Source organism: Suncus etruscus, chromosome 4, assembly GCF_024139225.1.
Source record: "Suncus etruscus isolate mSunEtr1 chromosome 4, mSunEtr1.pri.cur, whole genome shotgun sequence".
Lineage (NCBI taxonomy): Eukaryota > Metazoa > Chordata > Mammalia > Eulipotyphla > Soricidae > Suncus > Suncus etruscus.
In genome coordinates, this window is record NC_064851.1 from 153743520 (window position 1) to 153768098 (window position 24579).

The window sequence follows — 24579 nt, forward strand, 5'->3', positions numbered from 1 at the left end:
ATCTCTAACTTCACTCTATTATTCAAAAAGTATAATCGTAAAACTCTCATACAACCTCTTTATGCATGATCTGTTTGGTCTTTTTGCTTTAGTCTTCCACCCCACCCCACCCAGAACCCTTCACCAACTTTTCTTCTACTCCTAAAGTCTTCCACATGCTTCATTTAGTACCTTACTCCTATCTGTGAACTCAGCCTCAGTGATCAAATGCTGTGGTAGATCTACCATGTGGAGATAGCCCCACTACATATTCTTCCAGCTGTGAAATCTTTTCCAAGAAACAAAAACCATTTTCAACTGCATCCTGAAACTATTCTGAATGTCAAAAGCATCACCAACTTGTGTATGACTTACTAAACTAATCCAAATCCAATTATTCCCCTCCACTAAGTCTGTATAAACACCACTTGGTAAAGTTAGAGCCCTCATGTCAAGTGGATTCTTCTCTTTCCTTTCCTATTTCAATTGTCAAAGTCCATGAATGTAAAACTTTGACCTATGTTACTGTGTTTAATAGATGTTCTTTTTGTGTTTTTACATGAATCACTCAACAGTGCTCAGAGCTTATTCCTGGCTCTATGTTCAGAGTCAATCCTAGAGTAGTAGGAGAATCATACACAGTTCTAGGCATCAAAGCACATTAACCCCTATACTGTCTCTCTCCCTTGCTCACATTTTTCTGGTATTTTGTTTTGTTTTGTGGTGCTACTATCACAAACAAAGCCAATACAAAAGAAGTATTCTACCTGAGCCATTGCTGACCCTAACAAACTCTATTATTTGGGGGTTTGTTTAGTTGGTTGGTTTTCTTGCTTAAAGTTTGGGGACTACATATGCCAGTGGTTTGCAATTACTCTGGGCTTTGTATTTTCTGTCACTATCAGCAATACTTGATGCTTGAGAATGATGTGAAACTAATGCCAGTGATCCAACCTGGGCTTTCCATATGCAGAGATTATGCTCAAACCTGAACTCTCTTTCTCCAGTCCAATAGATATTCTTTAAAGAAGTAACCCAGTCATGTTTTTATATATATCACTTTATTAGAAACTTGTTTTGTACATCAATGCAATCAGATCAAAGTAGAAACCTCACTTTAAAATATCATCATGGTATTTGAACTGTCTTCTTACATAACTTAATAAATTCCAGAAAACTATTAAATTGAATAAAAGAGCTTGAGTGGTCCAGAAATGTTTTGAAATAATCATCACTTTTTTGAGTTAGTTCCAAAAGTCCTGAAAACAATTCTAAAATATGTCTGTGCATTGGAGTGATTCTAGTACTGATGGGAGGGAGGCAAGGAGGACTACATGGAGTACTTAAATCAGGATTCGGGCAAAGAACAGAACTCTCTAGACTCGAGCATGGCTTGCCAAGGGATAGAGGTAGAGGTCTTGAAAAGAGGTCATAGAACTCAGTCACCTGGTATTTTCCAATACTTAAATATCAACGTGTGACTGCTAAGAATGTATGAGTATCTGCTGTGGTGGTCCAATGCTGAAAAAAAAGCCTTTATTAGCTTATAAAAGCTATATAGGTTTATATTAGCTTATAAAACCTATACTGTTTTTTTCTTGGAAATTTTCATCTCATCTCCTCAATACCCTGACCCATCTCCACACCAAGTTCAATTTCCTCCTAATTCAGAAAACTTGAGAACCACAAAGTCTTGGTAATTGTGGGATTTTTTTTGGTCCTTGGAATGAGAATAAGGTGCCCTTAATTTTAACAAAGGAGGTTCTGGTGTGAACACTCTTCCCCTAGCTCCTTTACCACCTTAAAGAGCATCATAAGCAATACTTGGTTTTATAAAGCTTTTTGGCATTTCAGCATAATACCTGACCTATCTGCCCACAAACAGTTCTAACTCTATTAGTCACTAGTTCTCAAAATTCTATGAGCTAGGCAGTTTAGGAATCATAATCTCTATCTAAAAGATAAAGAACTTGGAACTCAGAGAATCAGGTCACTTGACCAAAGCCATACTGACAATGGGAAAAATCAAAACCAGAACAAGGGTCTCTTCTTAAATATCACTCTCTGGAGTCCACACTCCCAAAACTCTCCTGCTGATATTTGATGAAGAAGAGACTATAGGAGTGGATGTCATCTTCATTCCCCAACTGCCCCCTCCCTGAAGGGTATTCAGACAGCTCGATTGAGAATAGGATGAGTTCTCATGCGGTAAATGATGACCACCATTGCTGGGCACAGCAGCAAGGATGTCATAATGACAATGGTTGCCAAGATGATGAGGAGAATGACCCAAATATCCAAGATGTGCTTGGGGAGCATAGCTTCTATGGGAATCTCGCTGACAGTATCCATCTTTCTCCACTCTGCAACAGAGAAAAAACAAATGACTATTCTATATCATCAACCTGTCTACATAGTCCAGGATCCAAAGTTTGGGCTACTTACCAGCCATGTCATCTTTAAGATTACTCAACCAAGGTTGAAGAGATAATTCAATAGGATAAGCACATGCTTTGCATGCAGTAGGCCCAGGTTTCAAACATCATAAATGCTCTCCATGCATTTCCTGAAATGACCCTCAAAAGCACAGAGCTCAATGTAGCCTTTGGACCCCACTGTGTTTGGCCAGAACATAAATATATATGTTGTTCAATCAGCAATATTAATAACCTCCTTTACTAAGGTTTCCTTTATGCTACAAATTGAATTACTCCTACCACAAAGCCCATAAAATAGAGGTTATAAATTTTAAACATTTTCATCCTCTTCTATTTACTGCCTTTTATATTCAATTATTCCCATATTACTGATGAAAATTCCAAATATTAAAATATGCAGATGTATCCAATTTACCCAAGGATGTGAAGTCAGATGCAAAGGACTCAATGGTTCCATATTTAGCTTTTAAAATACCTAATTAGCATTTGTTTCTTCATCTATAAAATAGGAAGTTCACTGGATTTAGTCCTTTATCCCTTCTTCCATTATCTTCATAACAGACTCTCCTTTCTTCTGTAGAACTAGTTGCACTCCCCTGAGCACTGGGATAGACAGTGGCCTGGGTGTGGCTATGCAGAGATAGGCAAATGACCCAAGTTAAGTCTATCAAAGTGCATTTCTATACAAATCACAGGAAAGGGTGAGTCACTCTGCTAGAGTGGATAAATCAGAAGGATATGGAACTGAAAAGAAAGTACTTAAGTATATCTCACATTTTTATGTCCTAGACATAAAGAGAAACAGAGCCTTGGTGACATCTAATGACAAGTCAAGGCTGATTAATGTACAGTTTTGGAAATCCCAGATATATAAATTAATAGGTGTGGGGTAACCTTTAAAACTAAAAGCCGTATTTAAGGCTCTAACAGCCTGACATTTCCAAAGATGGGTTGCCAGTAAGCTCACCCTGCCCTGCTCCCTGTTATTGCTTGCTGCCATGTCCTGTGGCAGTCGGCAGGGTACCTGCTTGCTACTTTAAGGTCAGTCTCCCCTTCCATATGTCCTTCACACATATGCAAGTATAAAGACAAACCTATGCCTAATACAAACATCTGGTGTTCAAAGAAATGACTGCATACTGCCTCCTGCTGGAACCCTATATACTGGCATGTAAAACCACTATTAAACAGACTTTGCTGCCTGACAGCATTTTCCCCAACTGCGTGAGTGAGTGTTCTTGCCAGTTGCCTCTTCTATTCCCCCAGTTTGCCATTGACTCTGGAGAGGGATGATGGAACATCATTTCCCTTAAGGGAAAACTCTCCTTTGCTGCCTTTTGTGAGCCACCTCCAACCTCCATGCAGGTGAATGGGACCTAGACATTTTGTCTAGTGAGTCGCTGCACTTGCTCTGAGGACAACTGAGGGCCAAGAGGCTAGGGAGGGAAAGAACTGAGCCCTGCTGAACCCTGCTGTGCTGGACCAACAAGCCATGAGTTCGAGTTCAACAAATAGGTCTAGTGTTTACTTTAGCCAGTGTTATATATAATGAGTAATGATGTAAACAGTTATTTCCAAACTTTTTAATTCATAGCACCCTACTTCTTAATAATTTTTCACAGTTTTCTAGGCCAAATAAATACCAGCAGTTCCAATTATTTTGTGGTTAAATTAAAAAACTTGATGAGTACTACATCCTAATAAACTATAATTGAAAAATATAATATGCACAAGTTGAAAGAAAAATATTTTATTACATTTTTGTTCAATTACTAATGGGAAATGGATTGATATAATTTCTGAAACTCTGGGATAAGGTTGGACAAGTCATCCTCACTTCCTGTCTCATATTCATTTTCATAGTGCTTAGTGTATCATAACAAATATCCAAAACTCAGCAACACAAAATTAGCATCACCAATAATTTAATTTAATTTAATAAAATTAGCAAATGCCTTGCATACAGGAAGCCTGGATTAGATTCCCAGAATTATAAAAAACAATAACGGTAAACTATCTTGAACTGGTAGTTTGATCAATGCTGAGAAATGTCAAACATGATTATTCATGTCAAAAAGCTTAAAAACATCACAGCCCCAAACACACATGCAGACACACACACACACACACACACACACATGTTTCTAGAGTAACTGTGCCTCTCAAAGTACAACTTGGGAACCACAAATACAACACATTCCTATCCAAAGGATAAAAATATAGCATAATTATGGAGCTGGAACAATAGCACAGCAGGTAAAGCATCTGCCTGGGATGCAGTCAACACAGGTTAGATTTCTGATACCCTTTTCTACCCAGCCTTCCAGGAGTGCAGAGCCAGGAGTAAGCCCTGAGTAGCATAGGGTGGGCACCCCCCAAAACAACAAGCAAAATTGTTTATAATTCTTTAATTCCATTAGCCTAGGCCTCAGGCAAATTCCCAATTTCAGTTCTATTTCTTCAGTAAAATTTTTCTTTTCCATGCCCACCATTGTCACTATAAGTAGCATTGATTACCATAACTAAATACCTATTCCCAAGATATACATAGACATTTGTTTCTATAATTATTGTTGTAGCAACCACATCCAACATTAAGCAACCAATTGCTTGGTGCGGTTAAGCATCCATAAATATTAAAAATAAGTATATTATATCCATATAACAAAATTTCATGCAGAAATTTTTGTTCATTCATTTTAAAATTAAACAGCATTTGCTACATAAGTACTGTTTGATTTTTGTTGCAAATAAAATATATTTAATAGTTGAAGGGAAACAGGTAGCTAGAGTGTCTATAACCAGCCTGGCCAAATATGGGAAAATTCCAAAATAAAGAAGAAGCAGATTCTGGCTAGGATCCCCAAGGATACAGAATTATCAGGCTGGGCCTTCCTTGGAAATGCAACAACTTTCTACAAGGTCTATTGCACAGAAGTCTGACTCACAGGAGTCACAGTTAGAAATAAGGGTAGAGAAATCTGCTCTGTGGTCTCCTGATTACATCAACAACTAACTTGTTCAGGACAAAGAAAGCCCACAAGAAGCCTTTTCCAGTAAACCCATTAACATCAAAGTACCTCTGACGCCAAATACCAGGAATATATTATCTCCCTAGCTGATTTCATAAAACAAATCTATCATTTACAGAAACTTGGGCTCAAGATTCATCTACAACCACAAATCCTGAAACCAGATCCACTTTGGTTTGTTTTTGGTTTTGTTTTGTTTTGTTTTTGGCAGAATTGAAACACAGAGGTGCCCCCCCTCAGTTCTAACAAGACATAAATATGGCAAACATGTCACTCTTTCTAACTAAAACAAAACAGAAAAGAAAATGTAGATTAATATATGTAAGTTTCCCTATAACCTATGATCAAGATAAGAAGTTCCCAAACTTATTTGGCCTACCACCTCATTTTCAGAAAAATAAATTTTTTTTAACTTACACAGAGCCCCATGAAAATTTATCTTAAGTAAACTGTTGTGGGTAGTTAGCTAATTTCAACACTCTGCTCCAACAGACACTGTCCCTTCCCCATCCTACAAGAAAATAGCTTCCAATCTCTCCCAAATAGAGCCCACTTTTAAGGTTCCAGCTGTAAAAAAAAAAAAAAAAAACCAGCAGCCAACTCAGAACCAAAGGAAGTTCCCCCAAGTATAAGCACCATAATTAATCTCCATCCAAAATTGGAAGAAACCTAAAATAAAGGATCCAGAAAGGTACAAGACACGGATGCCACAAATCCTGTATTATCATGCAGGGGCACATAAGTCAGAGCTAGCAGCACCAGATTACTCTTATAAATGGTTAATAACTTCTTTCAGGGCCAAAGAGATAGTACAATGAATAAGGCACTTTTCTTGTATCTAGCCAACTGGATTCAATTACTTGGTTCAATTCCTGGTACCCCATGTGTCACCTGAGTTCCACTAGGAGTGATTCATGAATGAGTGAGCCCTGACTATAACCATGTGTGTCCTCCATCAATCCCCCCCCCCAAAAAAAAACCTCAAAAGGCATTATTGACTGCCCAAAATCATCCAAGTCATAGGAATTCAATCTGAAAATATTAGTGGGAGTACTAAATAGCTGCTTAGAACATTTGGATCTCAGAATTTGAACTTTACTGGATAGGGTGCTCTTATATGCCACTGCCAGGAGTTTGCTTGATCATCAGAACCCCATATGGTCTCCTGAACACAGAATATGGAGTAAGAACTGTGCACAACCAGATGTGGCCCAAACAAAAAGGGGGTATGTAAGATATTCAATGATCAATGGCAACAGGAATAGCTTCTGAATCATAAGAATCCCAAAAAGCAGATATAAGAGAAAATAGAGCTGAAACCTTTCCCCATGTGAGGAGGGAGTCAGGTGCAATGATGCAAGAAGTGTAAGTGCCAAATAAACCCAGAACCTTTTGATGGTTGTTCCATCATCCCAGATGACATTTGCCTCCAGATGACATCACTGGGCTTATCCTAGAAGGGAAGAAAAAGACCTTCAACTGATGTTCAATTCTATTCCACTGACCTGAGGGTCTGTCATTCAAATGTTTGATCTATTTCTTTGAAAAACATCATGGGTATCATAGAAACTGCACTGAGTCTGTACAATGATGATACTTTCCCAGTCCATGAAGAGAGGGTTTGTTTCTAGTTCTTAATGATTTTTTTATTTCTTGAGGAAGAGTTTGGTAGCTTTCTTTATTTAAGTCTTTTACATCTTAAGTTGATTCTGAGGTACTTGATTTTCTTTTGTATATGTGTTGCCTTGTTTTTATTTTTTTCTTAATAAAAGTTTAATTTAAAAACCATAGTATATAGTTATAAAGTTTTTAATGATTGAGTTTCAGCCATGCAATGACCAACATCAGTACACATTACATGCCACTAAAGTCCCTAGTTTCTTCTTGCCCTCCCCTCTGCCTTCCTCTATGACAGACACTTTCCTTACCTATCTCTTTCTCTCTCTCGCTCTTTATCTCAGCCTTTCTTTTTTCTTTGTTTGAGACACTGTGGTTTCAATATTGTTACTGAAGGAGTATTGTGTATAACACTTTACTATATATATCACTTTACTACTTTCAGCATCCAGTTCCTGTCCCTAATGATCATTTCCAAATACCACTATCATATGGTCTCTTCTCCACTTTAACTATACTCTCACACTCTTTGTATCAAGCTTCCTACCATGCATGGTACTTAATTTTCTGAGGCACAATTATGAATGTGCTTGTTTTTCACTACCTCTTTCTTTTCTTTCATTATTTTTATATAGGAAAGCAATGGATGTTGTGTACTAATTTTATCTATTCTATTTCTAGAAGCTTTTTTGTAGTGTGTTGAGATTTCTTAAATACAGTATTATGTCATCTGTAAATAATGAGATCTTAAGGTGTTCCTTTACTATCTGGATGACCTTGATATCTCTTTCTTGCCTAATTTCTATGGAAAGTATTTCCAGTACTGTATTAATAGAAGTACCTAATACGGGCAACCTTGTTTTATGCCAGTTCTTAGAGGTCAAGCTTTTAGTTTTCCCCAATGATTATGATGCTTACTGTGGGCTTGTGGTAAATAGTTTTTACTATATTAAGGAAGCTAAAGGCACCTTCAATCAGTAGCTGAAACACCACTGATCAAGCAAGCGAAAGCAAAAATAAACAAATAGGGCTACATTAAATTAGGATGGTTCTGCACCCAAAGAAAACAATAGGATACAAAGTCCACCCCTGGAATGGGATGGTTATTCACCCAATACACAATAAAAGATAAGTGTTGATAACTAAGAAATACAGAGTTTAACAAGAAAAAAAAAACCACCTAACCCCATTTTAAAAAATGGGGAGAAGAGATGAATAGAAACTTCCTTAAAGAAGAAATACAGATGATCAAAAGGCATATGAAAAAATTCTTCACATCCTTAATCATTAAGCAGATACAAATCAAAACGAGTAAGTTGCTATCTCACTCCACAGAGATTAATACAAATCAATAGGAACAACCAACCAGTACTGGTGCAGATGTGGGGAAAAAGGGATTCTCATTCACTGATGGTGGGAATGTAGACCGGTCCACCTTTTTTGGAACACAATATAGACATTCCTCAAAAAATAGAAACTCGGAGCCCGGAGAGATAGCACAGCGGTGTTTTGCCTTGCAAGCAGCCGATCCAGAACCAAAGGTGGTTGGTTCGAATCCCGGTGTCCTATATGGTCCCCCCGATGCCTGCCAGGAGCTATTTCTGAGCAGACAGCCAGGAGTAACCCCTGAGCACCGCCGGGTGTGGCCCAAAAACCAAAAAAAAAAAAAAAATAGAAACTCAGCTTCTATATAACCCAGGGGTCTTCAAACTACGGCCCACGGGCCACATGCGGCCCGCAGAGGAGTCTGATCCGGCCTGCCAGCAGTGATCGCTGTTTGGTTGCCAAGATAACTGCCAGCATATACACTCAATGTATATCCAAATATCAGGAACCATGCACTCAAAATGGTAACCATCTTTGGTAGCACTTATGCCTGTGAACAGACTTTTTCAAGAATGAAACATCTGAAATCTCCAACCAGATCAAGATTAACTGATGCCCACTTGCATCACTTGTTACTGATGGCAGTGACAAATATGGAACCGGACATTGACCATCTCATTAGCCAAAAGCAGGCCCACAGTTCCCATTGAAATACTGGTGCGTGATCTGTTTATTCATAAATGGTTTTCATTTTATTTATATAAGATATGTGCAGCGTGAGTAAGAATTAGTAGCTCATATAGTCCGGCCCTCCAGCTCTCTAAGGGACCATAATCCGGCCCCCACTTTAAAAAGTTTTGAAGACCCCTGATATAAACCAACAATACTGATACAGAGATTGTAGTGAGGGACAAAACAAAATTCAGAAAAGCCCTCTGCATTCTTATGTTCACTTACAGCACTATTCAAAATAATCAGAATCTAAAAACAATCCAAATGCCTAAGAACAGGAAACTGTGATATATCTACAGAGCTATCATATGAGATTCTAAGTCAGAAGAGAATGGAGGGAATTAGTACAAAAATTCACCTCAACAAGAATGCTTTATCCTGCCAAATTATCATTCAGATTTATAGAAACAATGCAGCTTAAGAAATTCAGAGTCAGGGCCGGGCGGTGGCGCTAAAGGTAAGATGCCTGCCTTGCCTGCACTAGCCTTGGACGGACTGCGGTTCGATCCCCCGGCATCCCATATGGTCCCCCAAGCCAGGAGCAACTTCTGAGCACATAGCCAGGAGTAACCCCTGAGCATTACCGGGTGTGGCCCAAAAACCAAAAAAAAAAAAAAAAAAAAAGAAAGAAAGAAATTCAGAGTCTAGGGGGCCAAAGTGACAGGACAGTGGGTAGGGCATTTGCCTTGCATGAAGTGACTCGAGTTTGATCCCTTGCATGCCAAATGGTTTCCTGAGCTTGCCAGGAGTCACTTCAGAGTAATCCAAGTGCTGCAGGGTACCACCAAAGAAAAATAAAAAGGAAATAAAAAGTAATTTATAGCCTTAAAACCAATCTTTTGAGCAATAAAGGAACTTCTTTGAAAGGGAATACAAACTCCCTTGTAGCACTTGGCACTGTAATGACACTTAAGTTTCCACTATCCTAGATTAAGAAAAGTTTGTTTAGAGGCTAGAGAGTACAGTGGTTAGGGTACTCGCCATGCATGTGGTTAACCCAGTTGATCTACAGCATGCCATACGATCCTCCAACACTGCCAAGAAAGATCCCTGAATGCTTAGACAGCAAGTTCCTTCCTAAGAATTGCCAGGTGTGATCCAAAACAAAATAGAAGTTTTTTTAATCCTGCTAAAGTATATTATATATTCACAAGAACAAACTAACATTTAATTTGCATGAGATGTTACAAATCAGTGAAGTTTTTTAACAACCACAAAGATTTTTATTTGCTTAAACTTTACATATAATGCAGATAGGTAAGCTGTATCAATAACATTTTCTAATATAGAGCCAATATTCCCTTAGAATAAATTATACCTTCATACTTCTGTAAGTCTAATCAGGTTATCCAGGAGTATTCTCTGAGCCCCTAAATGCTCGTCCAAATGAAAATAATTCTCTGACTCAAAGGATGAGGATACACCCATGAAATAAGCATACACAGTACAAAGCAGCATTCAGACACACAGAAAACTCTCTACAAGTATTCCTACACATGATTAATAATTCCAGGGGGAGGGACTCACTGATATCAGCAAATAAGCTTTCTTCCTCCAGCTAGAGTATGTTCATACCCTAACTTGGACTGTGCCTTCACTTTGTCAATAAAAGTGATAAATGATTAATCCATATTAATAATCTTTACTCAATTAACAGCATTCATGATTAACCTGACATATTCCTCTAGTCAAAGTACCAAAAGTGAAACTTGTAAAATGACAATGAATCTAATTAAATAAATATTCATTGTACACTGGGATTCTGGAGTATGAATAGGAGAGTATAATTTAAGAACATACTTTCTTAAGGGAAAAATACTTTAGTTATCACTTCTCGTTCCAATACAAGGCAAAGAATTGTACTGAATAAACAATTCTGGAAGGATCTCTACAGAAGCACTTTGGATGTCAAGGCTCACACAAGGTGACCATCTGACAACAATTAGTCTTAATAGCTACACAAACAGTGCTAGTCCAGGAGGTAAGCCCCATATGGGAGTATTCCAATGTTCTGAGCTGCCTCCCCAGCCCCTACAAAGCAGGAAAGGTGAAAGAGGATCTTGATTTGAATCCTGCTTTTCACTTTTATTACAAGTATGACTTTGGACAACATATTCAAAATCTTTAAACATCAATCTTCTCATCTTTAAAATAGGAAATATGTCAGTGAAATACCTCAAAAGACTGAGCACATGTTTTGCGTACCGAGGCCTGAATTTAATCTCCAATACTACAAGATCATCAAGCATGGAGCAGGGAACAGCACATGAGCACCATGAGTATGACCCCCCCCAAAATAAAATAAGGATACTAAAACACATTGCAACATCCTAATATGAGGACAAAGTGAGACAACAGGGATATATCCTATATTCTGTCATTTACTCCACAGGTATCCCTCTTCTTTCTTGATTTTCCTCATATTTTCTAAATTAAAATATTTCTAAATTACCTTACTTTTAAAAAGTTTAAATGAGGGTCAGAGTTATAATACAGTTAGTAGGGCATTCACCTTGCATAAAGCTGGCCTGGATTAAATCCTTAGCATCCCAAATGGTTCCCCCAAGTGGGTCAAGAGTGATTCCTGAGCTCAGAGGTGGGAGTAAACCCTGACCATCTCAGCGTGTGGTACAAAAAGAAATAAAAAAGTGAGATAATATGTAATGTATTAAGGTACACAATAATAACTTATATTAATCCTCTTTATTTTCTTTCTGTCTAATTTAATAGAAGACTTTGATAGGTCTTTGACAAAGAAGCTTTCAAAAGAAAGAATTTTTCCCAAGGGGAGTTCTCACCCTACTCCCCAAACAAAATAAAAAAAAATGGAATAAAAGTAATGAATATCATCATCAAGACCCAAAGATGATTAGATACATGGTATGTTGGGAGCAGATCTTGTCCTTGTGCTTTGTCAAGAGATCAACTCTTCAGGGCTAGAGTGACAACACAACAGACAGGGCGTTTGCATTGCATGTAGCCAATCCAGGTTTAATCCCTAGTATCCCATGTGATCCCCCAAGCCTGACAGAAGCAAATTCTGGGTGCAGAGTAAGGTGTAATCCCTGAGTGCTGCCAGGTGTGGCCTGCAAATTAAAAGAGGGAGGGAGGGAGAGAGAGAGAGAGAGAGAGAGAGAGAGAGAGAGAGAGAGAGAGAGAGAGAGAGAGAACCAGCTAAAAGAGTTTTAAAGAAAAAAACCCAAGACTAAATACTTATTTAGAAAAACCCTAAAGACTCTAACAAAACACTTCTAGAAATAATAGATTCAAATAGCAATGTGGCAGGCTATAAAACTAATGCACAAAAATCAATGGCCTTCTTAAACACAAATAATGATAGAGAAGAAATAGACATTAAAAAAATCCATTCACATTAGTGCCACACTTGGAGTCAAATTAGCTAAAGGGGTGAAGGACCTATAAAGAGAAAACTACGAAACACTACTTCAAGAAATTAAAGAGACACAAGGAAATGGAGGCACATATTCATGCATTGGGAGGATTAAAATCATTAAAATAAGAATACTCCCCAAAGCATTGTACAGATTTAATATGATTCCTCTAAGAATACCCATGACATTGTTCAAATAAGTTGAACAAACATTCCTGAAATTCATTTGGAACAATAAATGCCTATAATTAGCTAAAGTAATGCTTAGGAAAAAGAATCAGGAAGACATCACTTTCCCTAACTTTAAATTGTATTACAAAGCAATAGTCATTAAAACAGCATGGTACTAAAATAAAGACAGACCCTCATATCAATGGAATAGACTTGAGTATTCAGAGAATGTTCCCCAGATATACAATGAATTAATCTTTGATAAAGGGGCAAGAAACACAAAATAGAACAAGGAAAGCCTCTTCAACAAGTGGTGCTGGGACAACTGGTCAGCTACATGCAATAAAGCAAACTCAGATCTTTATCTAACACCATGCACAAAGGTCAAATCTAAATAGATTAAAGTCCTTGATATCATACAGAGAATGATACAGTATATAGAAGAAAATGTAGATAAAAACACTCCAGGACATCAAGACTAAAATCATCTTCAAAGAGGAAACACTATTGTCCAAACTAGTTGGAATGAGAGATAAACAAATGGGACTACATTAAACTGAGAAGCTTCTGCACTTCAAAGAAAACAGTGACTACGGTAACAAGCTCACCGACAGAATGGGAAAAATTATTCAAACAATTCCCTGCAGATTAGAGACTGAGATATACAAGGTACTGACAGAACTTAACAAGAAAAAAAAAAAAAGACCTTCTAATCCCATCAATAAGTGAGGAGAAGAAATGAACAGACATTTCCTCAAAGAAGAAATACAGATGGCCAAAAGACACATGAAAAAATGCTTTACACCACTAATCACAGGGAGAGCAAATCAAAACAATGTTGAAGTATCATATCATGCCACAGAGATGGCACACATTACAAAGAATCAGAGCAATCATTGCTGATAGGGATATGTGGATTAAAGGAACTATCATTCACTGCGAGTGGGAATGCCATCTAGTCCAGCATTTCTAAAAAACAATATGGGTATTCCTCAAAAAATTGAAAATTGAGCTCTTATATGATCCAGCTATCCCACTCCTAGGAACACAAAACACAATACAAAAATGCCCTCTGCATGCCTATATTCATTGCAGCTCTATTTACAATAGCCAGAATCTGGAGGCAACCCAGATGCCTGAAACATATGAGTGGCTGAAGAAACTGTGTTTCATATACACAATGGAATACTATGCAGCTGTCAGGAAAAATGAAGTCACCTATACATAGGTGGACATGGAAACTATTATGTTGAGTGAAATTGAGTCAGGGGGAGAAAGAAAGACACAGAATACTCTCACTCATCTAAGAAATTTAAGAAAAATAACAGACAGTGTGGTAATAATACCCAGAGGCAATAGAGATGAGATTTGAAAGAACCAGCCTATGATATGAAGCTTACCACAAAGATTGTTGAGTGCAGTCAAAGAAATAACTACACCAACAACTATCCTGACAATGGTAGTGAATGAGAGAAATAGAATGCCTCTCTCAAAGACAGGCCGGGGTTGGGGGAGGAGGGCGATGGGGAGCAATGGTAAGAGGAAAGTTGCACTGGTGATGGGCAGTGTACTTTTTAATGACTAAAACACAACTACAAACATGTTTGTAACTATGGTGCTTAAATAAAGATATTATAAATAAAATGTAAATTTTAAATAAATTAAATAAAGTCAATTTTAAAAATAACATGAACTAATGAACACAGCACAGACACCAAAATCAAATAGTTTAAGGCCACCACCATTTTAGAGAACACCTAGACTGCTTTGGGTCTGACATAAGAAGCTGTACTGACAGTTTCTTTTCCTAATTTTTTTTTGTTTTTGTTTTTTTGTTTTTGGGCCACACTTGGAGGTGCTCAGGGGTTACTCCTGGCTATCTGCTCAGAAATAGCTCCTGGCAGGCACGGGGGGACCATATGAGACGCCGGGATTTGAACCAACCTCCTTAGGTCCTGGATCGGCTGCTTGCAAGGCAAACACCGTTGTGCTATCTCTCCGGTCCCTTCTTTCCTAATTTTTTAACAACCTTTTGATAGTCTGTCCCAGCTCTGACCTTTTACCGGAAACCCACATCCTTCCGTCTGAATTTCATCTAAAAGTTAACTTTTGAGAGACTGCAAATGGTCATTCAACTGGTTTTACAACCAAGGAGTTGACTGAGAAAGGAAGGTAATAAAAAATATCACTTCCTGCTGGCATACTAGCTTTATTATTCCAAAGTAGTGAAAAAAGCAGATAGAGAGAGGAGTCCTATTGCTGCAGGACTGTTCTTACCTGGCATTGCCAGGTCTCTAAACAGAAAAAGTGTGTTGTCATTTCCACCAAACTAGAGGCAGCTACAACAAGCTGAGTCACTTATACTGACTGAAACTATATCTTCAAGCAGCTTACAGGATGTGAATAGTGAGCATGATGATGGTTGAACTATGTGGGGGGAGATATTACCAGAAATTTTGAGCTTTTAGGGCTCTACCCTCAGAAAAAAACAGTAAGGAACTAGTAAGAAACTAGTAAGAGAATGGCACAAACGAGTTAGAGAGGGTAACTCAAGTACCAAGAAGGGGCTCCATGAGCCACCATTTGTCCCAGATGATGGTCCAATTTCAAAACCTTTGTTATCTCTTAGAATGTTCTTCTTACCAGATCTTCCAGTGTCTCATTGTCCACTATTTTGAATGAAGAAAAACATTTTACAAGCTCCCAGTTAAATTATCACTCTGATCCACCACTAGTTATCCTTTATCTTATTCCTTGTTTTGTTTTCTTTATAGATTAATTAGCAAAATAAAAACATCATCCTGCTTGACAAGAAAGGAGAACAAAATTAAAGGGTCAATTGTATAAACTTAGAGATGAACTTAAGGTAGCATATAGAGATGTTAATTTATAATGATACACAGACATCCTTGTCTTTTTCCCCTGACTCCAGGCCTTCCCTGGGTGCCAGCTCAGATGGCCAGAAGTGGGTTCAGGTGGACTCTTAGTGGTCCTCAGGCTTCCCCGCTCCCTCCGTACTCCAGGGGGTAGGTGCATGGGAGGAGGGCGGGCAGACATCTGGCTTCCAGTTTTCTCCTTGATTCTGGAGACCAGCTCTTGCCAGGTATGGGGTTTGGGGAGGCCCCATACCAGAACCCTTCTCCCTAGCCTGGGGAGTGCTGGGAGGCTTGGTAGGCCCCCAGCCGTCCTTGTCCTTTTCCCCTGACGCCAGGCCTTCCGTTGGTGCCAGCTCAGATGGCCAGAAGTGGGTTCAGGTGGACTCTTAGTGGTCCTCAGGCTTCCCCCCTACCTCTCCCTACAGTGATGGAAATGCACTTTGGTAGGAGCATGGGCCGTTTTAGTACTGGTTTATGTTGGGACAGTCACTGGAATTTTTTTCTCCTTGTTTTCCTATTGATAGTATTGTAAGCATATATTTTATATATCCATAACATCCATCTTGTATTGTGACCTTGATACTGCCCTACAAATCTCATTTCTAATATTTTACTGCCTCAGTCCCAATCCTTATTTTCCCCCATCTTCCAATATAGGTGCAGCTCATGACATGAAGCTCACCACATAGAGTGATAAGTGCAGTTAGAGAAATAACTACACTGAAATCTATCTTAACAATGTGAATGAATGAGGGAAAAAAAAAAAAGCCTGTCTCGAGTACAGGTGTGGGTGGGGTGGGGAGTAGATAGATCTGGGAAATTGGTGGTGGGAATCCTGCACTGGTGAAGGGGGGGGTGTTCTTTACATGACTGTAATCATACAACTACAATTATATTTGTAATCATGGTGTTTAAATAAAGATAATTTATTAAAAAATATAAATAAATAAATTCAAAAGTGAAAAAAAAAGAATACAGGTAGACAGATAAAACGAAGAGATTTCTAATGCCAACTCCAATATGAGAAAACTATTCCAGTCTCACATTTATTATTAAAAACAATTTTCCATTATGTAATTTTTGCCTAAAATATCTAGTAAAAAGTTCATTTTACCAAGAATCTTTGTTTCCCAAAATAAGAAATCAAAGGAAGGAATAGCAGGGATGTACAATCATTTAAAATGTGATACAATTCAAACTGGAATCCTCTCTTCAGTTATTCAAGGTCCCTGAGGAGTAGACTGCTCTATTCTTATTTAACCCCAGTTGGCTCAAAAATTCAAAAACAATCATGTTCCCTGCCTAAGTTTCTATCTGCTCCTCTGTGACTAGAAAAATGGAAAAATGTCAGGATAGTTCAAAGATATCAAAAAGCAGCCAACATTTTTAAAAACTGCATGAACCATCCAATGACAACGTCTCAGAAACCAAGAGCTGTAGAGGAAAAAACCCAAGCCAAGTTCACAGCATCCTATTTAAGTTTCTATTACCAATCACTGATTTGTGATAACAAATGCCTGCTGTGAGCTGGCCCAACAAAGGAGACTGAATGTCCATAGTGTGGGTTACTTGGGGACTTGGTGAAAAAGCTGCAAAAAGTTTAAAAGAGATGCTAAGCTCCTGCCTCAATGTGAGAGCAAAACAACTCATTCTCCCAAGTGGAGGTCATTCTGCATTGGAGGTGGAACAATGACCTCTCAAAAATGTCTATTTGGGGATGAAAAAGAAAGCATGATTCATGGGGCCGGAGAGATAGCATGAAGGTAAGGTGTTTGCCTTTCATGCAGAAGGTCGGTGGTTCAAATCTCGGCATCTCATATGGTCCCCCGAGCCTGCCAGGAGTGATTTCTGAGCATAGAGCCAGGGAGTAACCCCTGAGCGCTGCCGGGTGTGACCCAAAAACCAAAAAAAAAAAATAAAATAAAAATAAAAAAAGCATGATTCAGACGGAAAAATCTTTAAGAACACATGTGAAAAGCACTTGGCAGATGCAATGTGTTAAGGACTTTGAGCTAAGTAGAGTATTCTAGATTGGCCAGGTGGGCTCAATCTAATCACACAAGTTTAACATACAAAAAAAAAAAAAAGAAGGCAGAAGAGAAGTCTGATTTGACAAGTGGAAACAAAGATAAACAAATGGGACTACACTAAATAGAAAAACTTCAGCAATTAAAAGGAAACAGTGACCAGGATATAAAGACTATTAATGGAATGGGAGAAACTATTCACCTATCGTGTTTCCCCAAAAATAAAACATCCTCTGAAAATAAGACCTACTTACAGGTTTCCTTCTACGTGATCTAAGGCACCCCCCTGAAAATAAGTCTCCCTAGTCTCTGTATCGAAATGAAAATTAATTTACTGTAAACTGGTTGTTAGAGTCACCCTGACTAGCATTTAGAAATCAGTGACAATATGTGGAGTCCTGACGCCATACTGTATACAGGTAATAAATTTCTTTTATTTTACTTTAACAATAGGACATCCCCTGAAAATAAGAACCTAGCACATCTTTGGGAGCAAAAATTAATATGACACTGTCTTATTTTGGGGGAAACAGGGAACAGGGTAGTGCCCATCAGATAAGGAGTTATCATCTAAGTAAGATATACAAAGCACTGATAGAATTTAGCAAGGAAAAAAAAAACATCTAATCCAATCCAAAAATGGGGAGAATAAAATCAACAGACATTTCCTCAGAGAAGAAATACAAGTGGCCAAAAAACAAATGAAAATATGCTCCACATCACTAATACTCAGGGAGATATAAATCAAAATAACAGTAAGATATCACACCGACAGAGACTATCAGATGTGTGGCACATATCACAAAGAACAAGAACAACTAGTGCTGGCAAAGATGTGGGGAGAAAGGGACTTTCATTAACTGCTGATGGGTATGTAAAATGCTTCAGCCTTTTTGGACAACAATATGGATATTCCTAAAAAAAAAAAAAAGGAAAGAAAGAAAAACTAGAAATTAAGCTTCCATATGATCCACAATACCACTGTTAGGGATATACTCTAGGAACCCAAAAACATCATGCAGAAAAGCCCTCTTCATCCTGTTTGTCATAACACTATTTACAATAGCCAGAATCTGGAAACAACCCAAGTGCCCAAGAACAGATGAGTGGCTAAAGAAACTATGGTACATCTACAGAATGGAATACTATGCAGCTGTTAGGAAAATCAAGTCCTGAAATTTTCTTATACATGTATGGATGTGGAGAGTATTATGCTGAGTGAAATGAGTTAGAGGGAGAGTAACAGACAGAATAATCTCACTTACTTATAAAAAAATTAAAAAATATAAAAGATCATATGGTAATAATATACAGAAACATTAGAAATGTGGGCCAGGAGGACAAGTCCATAATAGGAAGTTTGCTACAAAGGAAGTGAGTGTTTTAGGACACAGAAACTTCCACTATGTTAATGATAGTTGGAACTGATCATTCTGGACAAGAAATGGGTGCTGAAAGGTGATAAAGTGATATGCATGGTACCCTTCATTAATAACAATGTAAACCACAGTGTCAAAAGTGGGACGGAAGATAGAGAAAAATAAAATATCTTCCTCAAAAATACATGGATGTGGGAGGGAAACTAGGGATACTGGTGGCAAGAAAAGTATGCTGGTAAAGAATGATGTATATTGTATGACCAAAACTCAATCATGTACAGTTTTGTTTTGTTTTGTTTTTCTTTTTTTAAACTTTATTTATTTATTGGTTGATTGATTGATTAGTTTTGGGGCCACACCCAGTGGTGCTCAGAAGTTAATCCTGGCTTTGCACTCAGAAACAGCCCCTGGCAGGCTGGGGGACCACATAGGATGCTGGGAATCAAACTGGATCCCTCCCAGGCCAGCCACATGCAAAGCAAACGCCCTACCAAGGTGCTAGCTCTCCAGCCCCTCATGAACAATTTTATAACCACAGTGCTTAAATAAATTAATTTAAAAAATAAATTAAAAAAGTCTGACTTAATACTTTTCTCACTCTTGATGGCTCTAAAGAAAAGGAAGAGTTCAGAGAATAGCAGGTAGAGATCCTGTGAGCTGCCTCAGTTTCAGCTGAAGAAAACTGAACCCTGGGAACTGAAATTAGCCACATTTTAAATAAATAGGGAACCACTTCAGTCTTAAAGACTCTAATAGCCTAGAGACCAGAGTGATAGTACAGTGTGTAGGGCACTTGCCTTATATAAGGCTGACCGGGGTTCAATCCTTGGCATTCTATATGATCCTCCAAGCACCACCAAGATTAATTTTTTTTTTGAAGACAGAAGCTTTATTTTTATTCATCCAGAGAAGGAAATGCAGCATGTCAGGGCATTACAAACTGCAGAAGCAGACCAGAGGTTCAGTACTTAGCAGAGTCTGACAGCATGAAGAGCCACGGCATGGCATGGTGTGCACCAAGAATAATTTCCTTTTTATTTATTTATTTTCTTTTTTATTTTTGGGCCACACCCGGTGATGCTCAGGGGTTACTCCTGACTATTCGTTCAGAAATCAGAAATCGCTCTTGGATTGGGGAACTATATGGGTCGCCGGGGGATTGAACCATGATCCGTCCAGTATCAGTCGTGTGCAAGGCAAACGTCCTCCCTCTGTGCCATCGCTCTGGCCCCACCAAGAGTAATTTCTGAGCATCACAGAGTGTGGCACAAAAACAAAAACAAAATTAATTTTTAAACTCTAATAGCCTCGTGATTATTCTAGGAAGATCATAATGGACTTCTTACTTGCAGAAAATGATGCAGTAGTTGGAGGAGGTTGAAGACACTAATTTCATAATAATTTATAATAACATTAGAAAATGTTAAAAATGGTTTCTAAATATGACTAAATAAGATTCTTTCAAACTGGACCTCTGTATTCTATCACTCAGTTGGAAAGGATGAATAATGTAATCTCTTACACAGAATGACTCTGCCCTCCTGACATCCTGTCTCAGTTTCAGGAAGGTCCTAATTTGAAAGCCATTAAAGAAACAGAAAAGAGTGAGAGAAATCTTCTGCTCTACTACTCATTACTTCACCATACCACAGAAGAATGAAGTGGAAACCTGAGAGAGCATAATAAAAGCTTCATAATCAACGGCACTCTATCCAAAACAAGAAAATCATGGTGCTTAAATAAAGATATTATTTTTAAAAATAAGTAAATAAAGATTCTAAGAGTTGGAGACATGCTCAGGGGTATAGGCCTATATGAGACTCTGAATTCTATTTCTGATCCTGGAGGGGGAATAACAATTTGGAGCCTTAAGACCTCAGAGAAGAATTTTGAACAAGGTATGGCAAAGGTTAGGTACGTTTCTGCTGAAGCAAGGAATAGAGTATGTGCTAGATGTGTCATTAGGTGAATCCAGTTGCATTTTTCATTTGTTTTCTCCCTTTTCCAGTCTATTGTCCTTAATCCTATGTGGGGGGTCATGTCCACGTGGTAAATCAGAGAATAAATCAATAAAATAAGGAAACTATAGTTATATACAACTAAGTAACTGACAGGATGTAGTTTAGTCAATGCATGTAGTCTGCTCTTGCTTAATATGCCAGACAAAATAAAATTCAGATGTTACCTTTCCTGTCTTTTAGTCTTTCCTTTTGGATATACCCCTCTCTTTCAAGGTTCACCTCCCATATTCCTCACAAGCCGGAAGGGTGTTAGAGTTCCCCTATAATCTCACAGGGTGCAGTGGCTATCAAATTCTCAATTTTCCCAGGGTTACTCTGAAAATAGATTTCAAAGCAAAATCTGACCACAGATCTCCTATAACCCAGTGAAGTTCAGAAAACAGGCCCTGAAGACAGACTTTCTGAGGTCAAACTGATTTTCTGTCATACATATTATGTGTGATCATAGGTAAATTACTCATCTAACTAGACCTCAGTTTTTCTATTGTAAAATTGATATATTAATGACCTTTACCTCATAGAAATGTGGGAAATACTAAATGACTTTAATATATGTAAAATTCTCAGATTAATACCTCAGATTAATTCCATGGATAAATTAAGATAAATTAAACTAAGTTTAATAAGGCAAATAGGAAAAGACAAACTGTACAATTTCACTCATTTGTGGTAACCCAGAAAACAAGTGAACCATATAAAACAAAAACAAATTTTAGACTATATAGTCAATTAATGGTTACCAAACTTGAGGAAAAGGGATAGGTACACTGAAATAAAAATAATAACATGGTGAATTGTTTTTAGTGTGAACTGTTTTAGTGGTGAATTCTGAGTAGAAATCAATGTATATAATGATGCACAACAAAAACTAGTAGTATACATAATACAAATATTACTTCAACCATTTTAAAAGAATGTACTTTTAGTACATTTAGTACTTTTTAGTACTTCATTAATGCCAATTATGATTTTTAATAGAGTTCAGCTGTTTCAGTCCAGCAGGATGGAAGCTTTAGGATACGGAGTGAATACATACACAGGTTTCATTTTGATGTTACTACCAATGTCAGCAATTAAAATAGACCAGAGCAACAGTACAGCATGTGGTCAACTCAGGTTCAATACACAGAATTCCATATAGTCCCTCCCCTGCCCCCTGAGACCACCAGGAGTAATTTTTGAGTGGAGAGCCAGGAATAACCACTGAGAATCAGGTGTGGTCCAAATAAAATAAAAAGAAAATGTAGACTCTCCTTCTATTCCCTTTTCATATGCTTCAATTCATGAAAAAGAAACGCATATCAAGAAGATTCAAAACATGGTTGAGAAAGCATGGGACTGTGATGTCTTTTTGACTCCTTGAACTGTCTGTCACCTGAGTCTAGTGACCCAGTGTATGTATCCAAGTTAGGTACCAATATTTATTCTATCCAAACACCTTATCATTGTTTAATTATCATGTTGTGTAGGACAGGTGGAGTCCCGAGGTCATTGATTCACTAGAATTCACACTTCTGACAGTTTTTGTAAAATTTAGAATAAAATGTATAATGTTACTAGCATGATATTTAAACCCAGGGCACTGGAAATAAGAAGTCCCAGCTAGAAAGGAGAGCAGCCTCTCTTTGACTTTTTTTGGATTGTTACTGCAGATGATTAAAAGATCCCAAAGGTCACCTGAAGTGCCTCTGTGAACTCAGAAGAGGACTGAGTGCAACAGTTTAACATGTTTACTCACAGCCCCCTTCTGCCCCACTCCCATTTCCTCATTTTACAAATTGGGAGGAGCAGTCCAAAACCAAAGTGCTTTGTCAAGGTAACTCCAACGGCCTCCAGACATCCAGAGAAATGTTCTTCCTACTGTTACCCCACCCCAGTTCATTTACAGGTGACTCACAGGCCAAGTCCCAGGAATCTCTGACTCCAGCGGTCTGGCTGATCACCTTTTCACACTGCACCCTGGAGATTAAAAGGGTCTTAGACAAATGTAGAGTCAAGTGCCCACAGGACAAGATAGGAAGAAATCAACTGCAGGAGTGAAGTCCTGCCTGGCAACTGAATGAGAAGAACGCCCTCTGACTATTGGGTGGGTTTTTATGGCTTCCATTTCTTAATCTCTCAACTCAGTAAACATGAATTGAACTCCAATTTTCCAGGCCCTGTGCCAAGTGTAGTTTTCTCAGATGTAGAGAGTCTGAACCCTCAATAAAGGGAAGGGGGAAGGACAGGGAAACAACAAAGTCCTAAGTGAAGTGGCGGAAGAGGTCATTTGGTTGAAGAGAGAAGGTAGATGCAGGCAACTGTTTGAAGCAGTTCTCTTTTCTCATTTGATGTATGTGCACAACCGCTATCTCTCTCTTTATCGACCAGAGGAAAGAAGCTCAGAGATTGAAGAGTGAAAATTCAAGTTAACAGAGTTAACTAGTTACCGGTTAACTAGTTAACTAGTTAACTAGTTACCGGTTCCCACCATCCCTGACTCCAAACTGATGGTGTATTTTTACATCTCTCAGCTTTGGAGAAGAAAAAAGGCTGCTACTCAAAGAGCCTAGTCGCCTGATCAGTGCCTACCGGGGGGCTTGGACGAGCAGAATCGTGGGGGCATTCCACGAGGGGCAGCTTCCCAAGATGGCAAGAGCCAGGACACAGGGGAGAAAACATCCCGTTAAGCTAGAGCAACGCTGGAGACGTCTCCCCAGATGCCCGAGATCCTGAAGGGCTGGAACTCTGGGCTTGAAAGAAGACCCGGGAATGCAAAAGTTTGGAAAGGGAGGAAGGAAGGAGAAGTGGGGCATCCAAAGGAAGAGTTGGGGGTCCTAGCTCAGAGGGCGGCCCTGGGCCTAGCGCATCGCACCGCACAGTCCACTCACCCCGATTTTCTGCCCGCAGGGTTTCAAACCCCCGAGTCCAGCCTCCGTCGGACGCCGGCCGGTCCCCGAGAAGTTGCTTCTCGGCTCTTCAGTTCGGAAAGGACTTCCAGGGTCCGGCATCGGGGGTGCTGCCACGAGCCCAGAAGTCTCCGTTTGGAACCGAGTGGCCACAAGCTGCCGGGATCAAAGGCTCAGCACCCAGTAGTAGGGTTCCAAAGTGGGGAGCCGCTAGAGAGCGCCCGCCCCGAAACCAGCTCAGCTCCGCCCCAGCTGCGGGGGGAGCAGGGCCTGTTTGTGCAAGGACTCAGCCTCAGGCCCCCTTGGCCTCCTTTCTGTGGTTCTGACATGACTAACAGTGGGAAATGATGGAGGTCACTAGACATACTTATTGCAAACACAGGAATTGACTTGAAGATGAGTCTTCCACGTTCTTTTTGAGCCGTAGTCCAGATTTGAATGTAGTCTGGATTTGAATGGAGTAACTGTTTCTCAAAGTTCCTGCTTTGCAAGGGGGGAAAAAAAAGGCACGAACTCTTTGTTTTTGCTTTTTTTGTCTTTTTGACCCATACCCTGTTGTACTATCACTCTAGCACAAGAGTTATTGTTTGTTTGGTTGTTTATTTTGTTTTGTTTGGGGGCCATAAGGGAGATATATATAATATGCATTATATATTTTATAATTAATAATTATAATTGCTTATATAATTATTAATTATATAT

At 38.7% G+C, this 24579-nt stretch overlaps 1 protein-coding gene across 1 annotated transcript; it reads right to left on the reverse strand.

The window, feature by feature from the left end:
- Positions 1–1701: 1701 nt before the first annotated feature.
- SMIM3 (small integral membrane protein 3) lies at positions 1702–24042 on the reverse strand. Its single transcript, XM_049771908.1, has 2 exons — positions 23860–24042; positions 1702–2342 (listed from the first exon to the last, which is right to left on the reverse strand). Exon 2 carries the CDS (start codon positions 2329–2331, stop codon positions 2149–2151), a length of 183 nt encoding a protein of 60 aa, XP_049627865.1. The 5' UTR covers positions 2332–2342; positions 23860–24042; the 3' UTR covers positions 1702–2148.
- Positions 24043–24579: the final 537 nt, after the last annotated feature.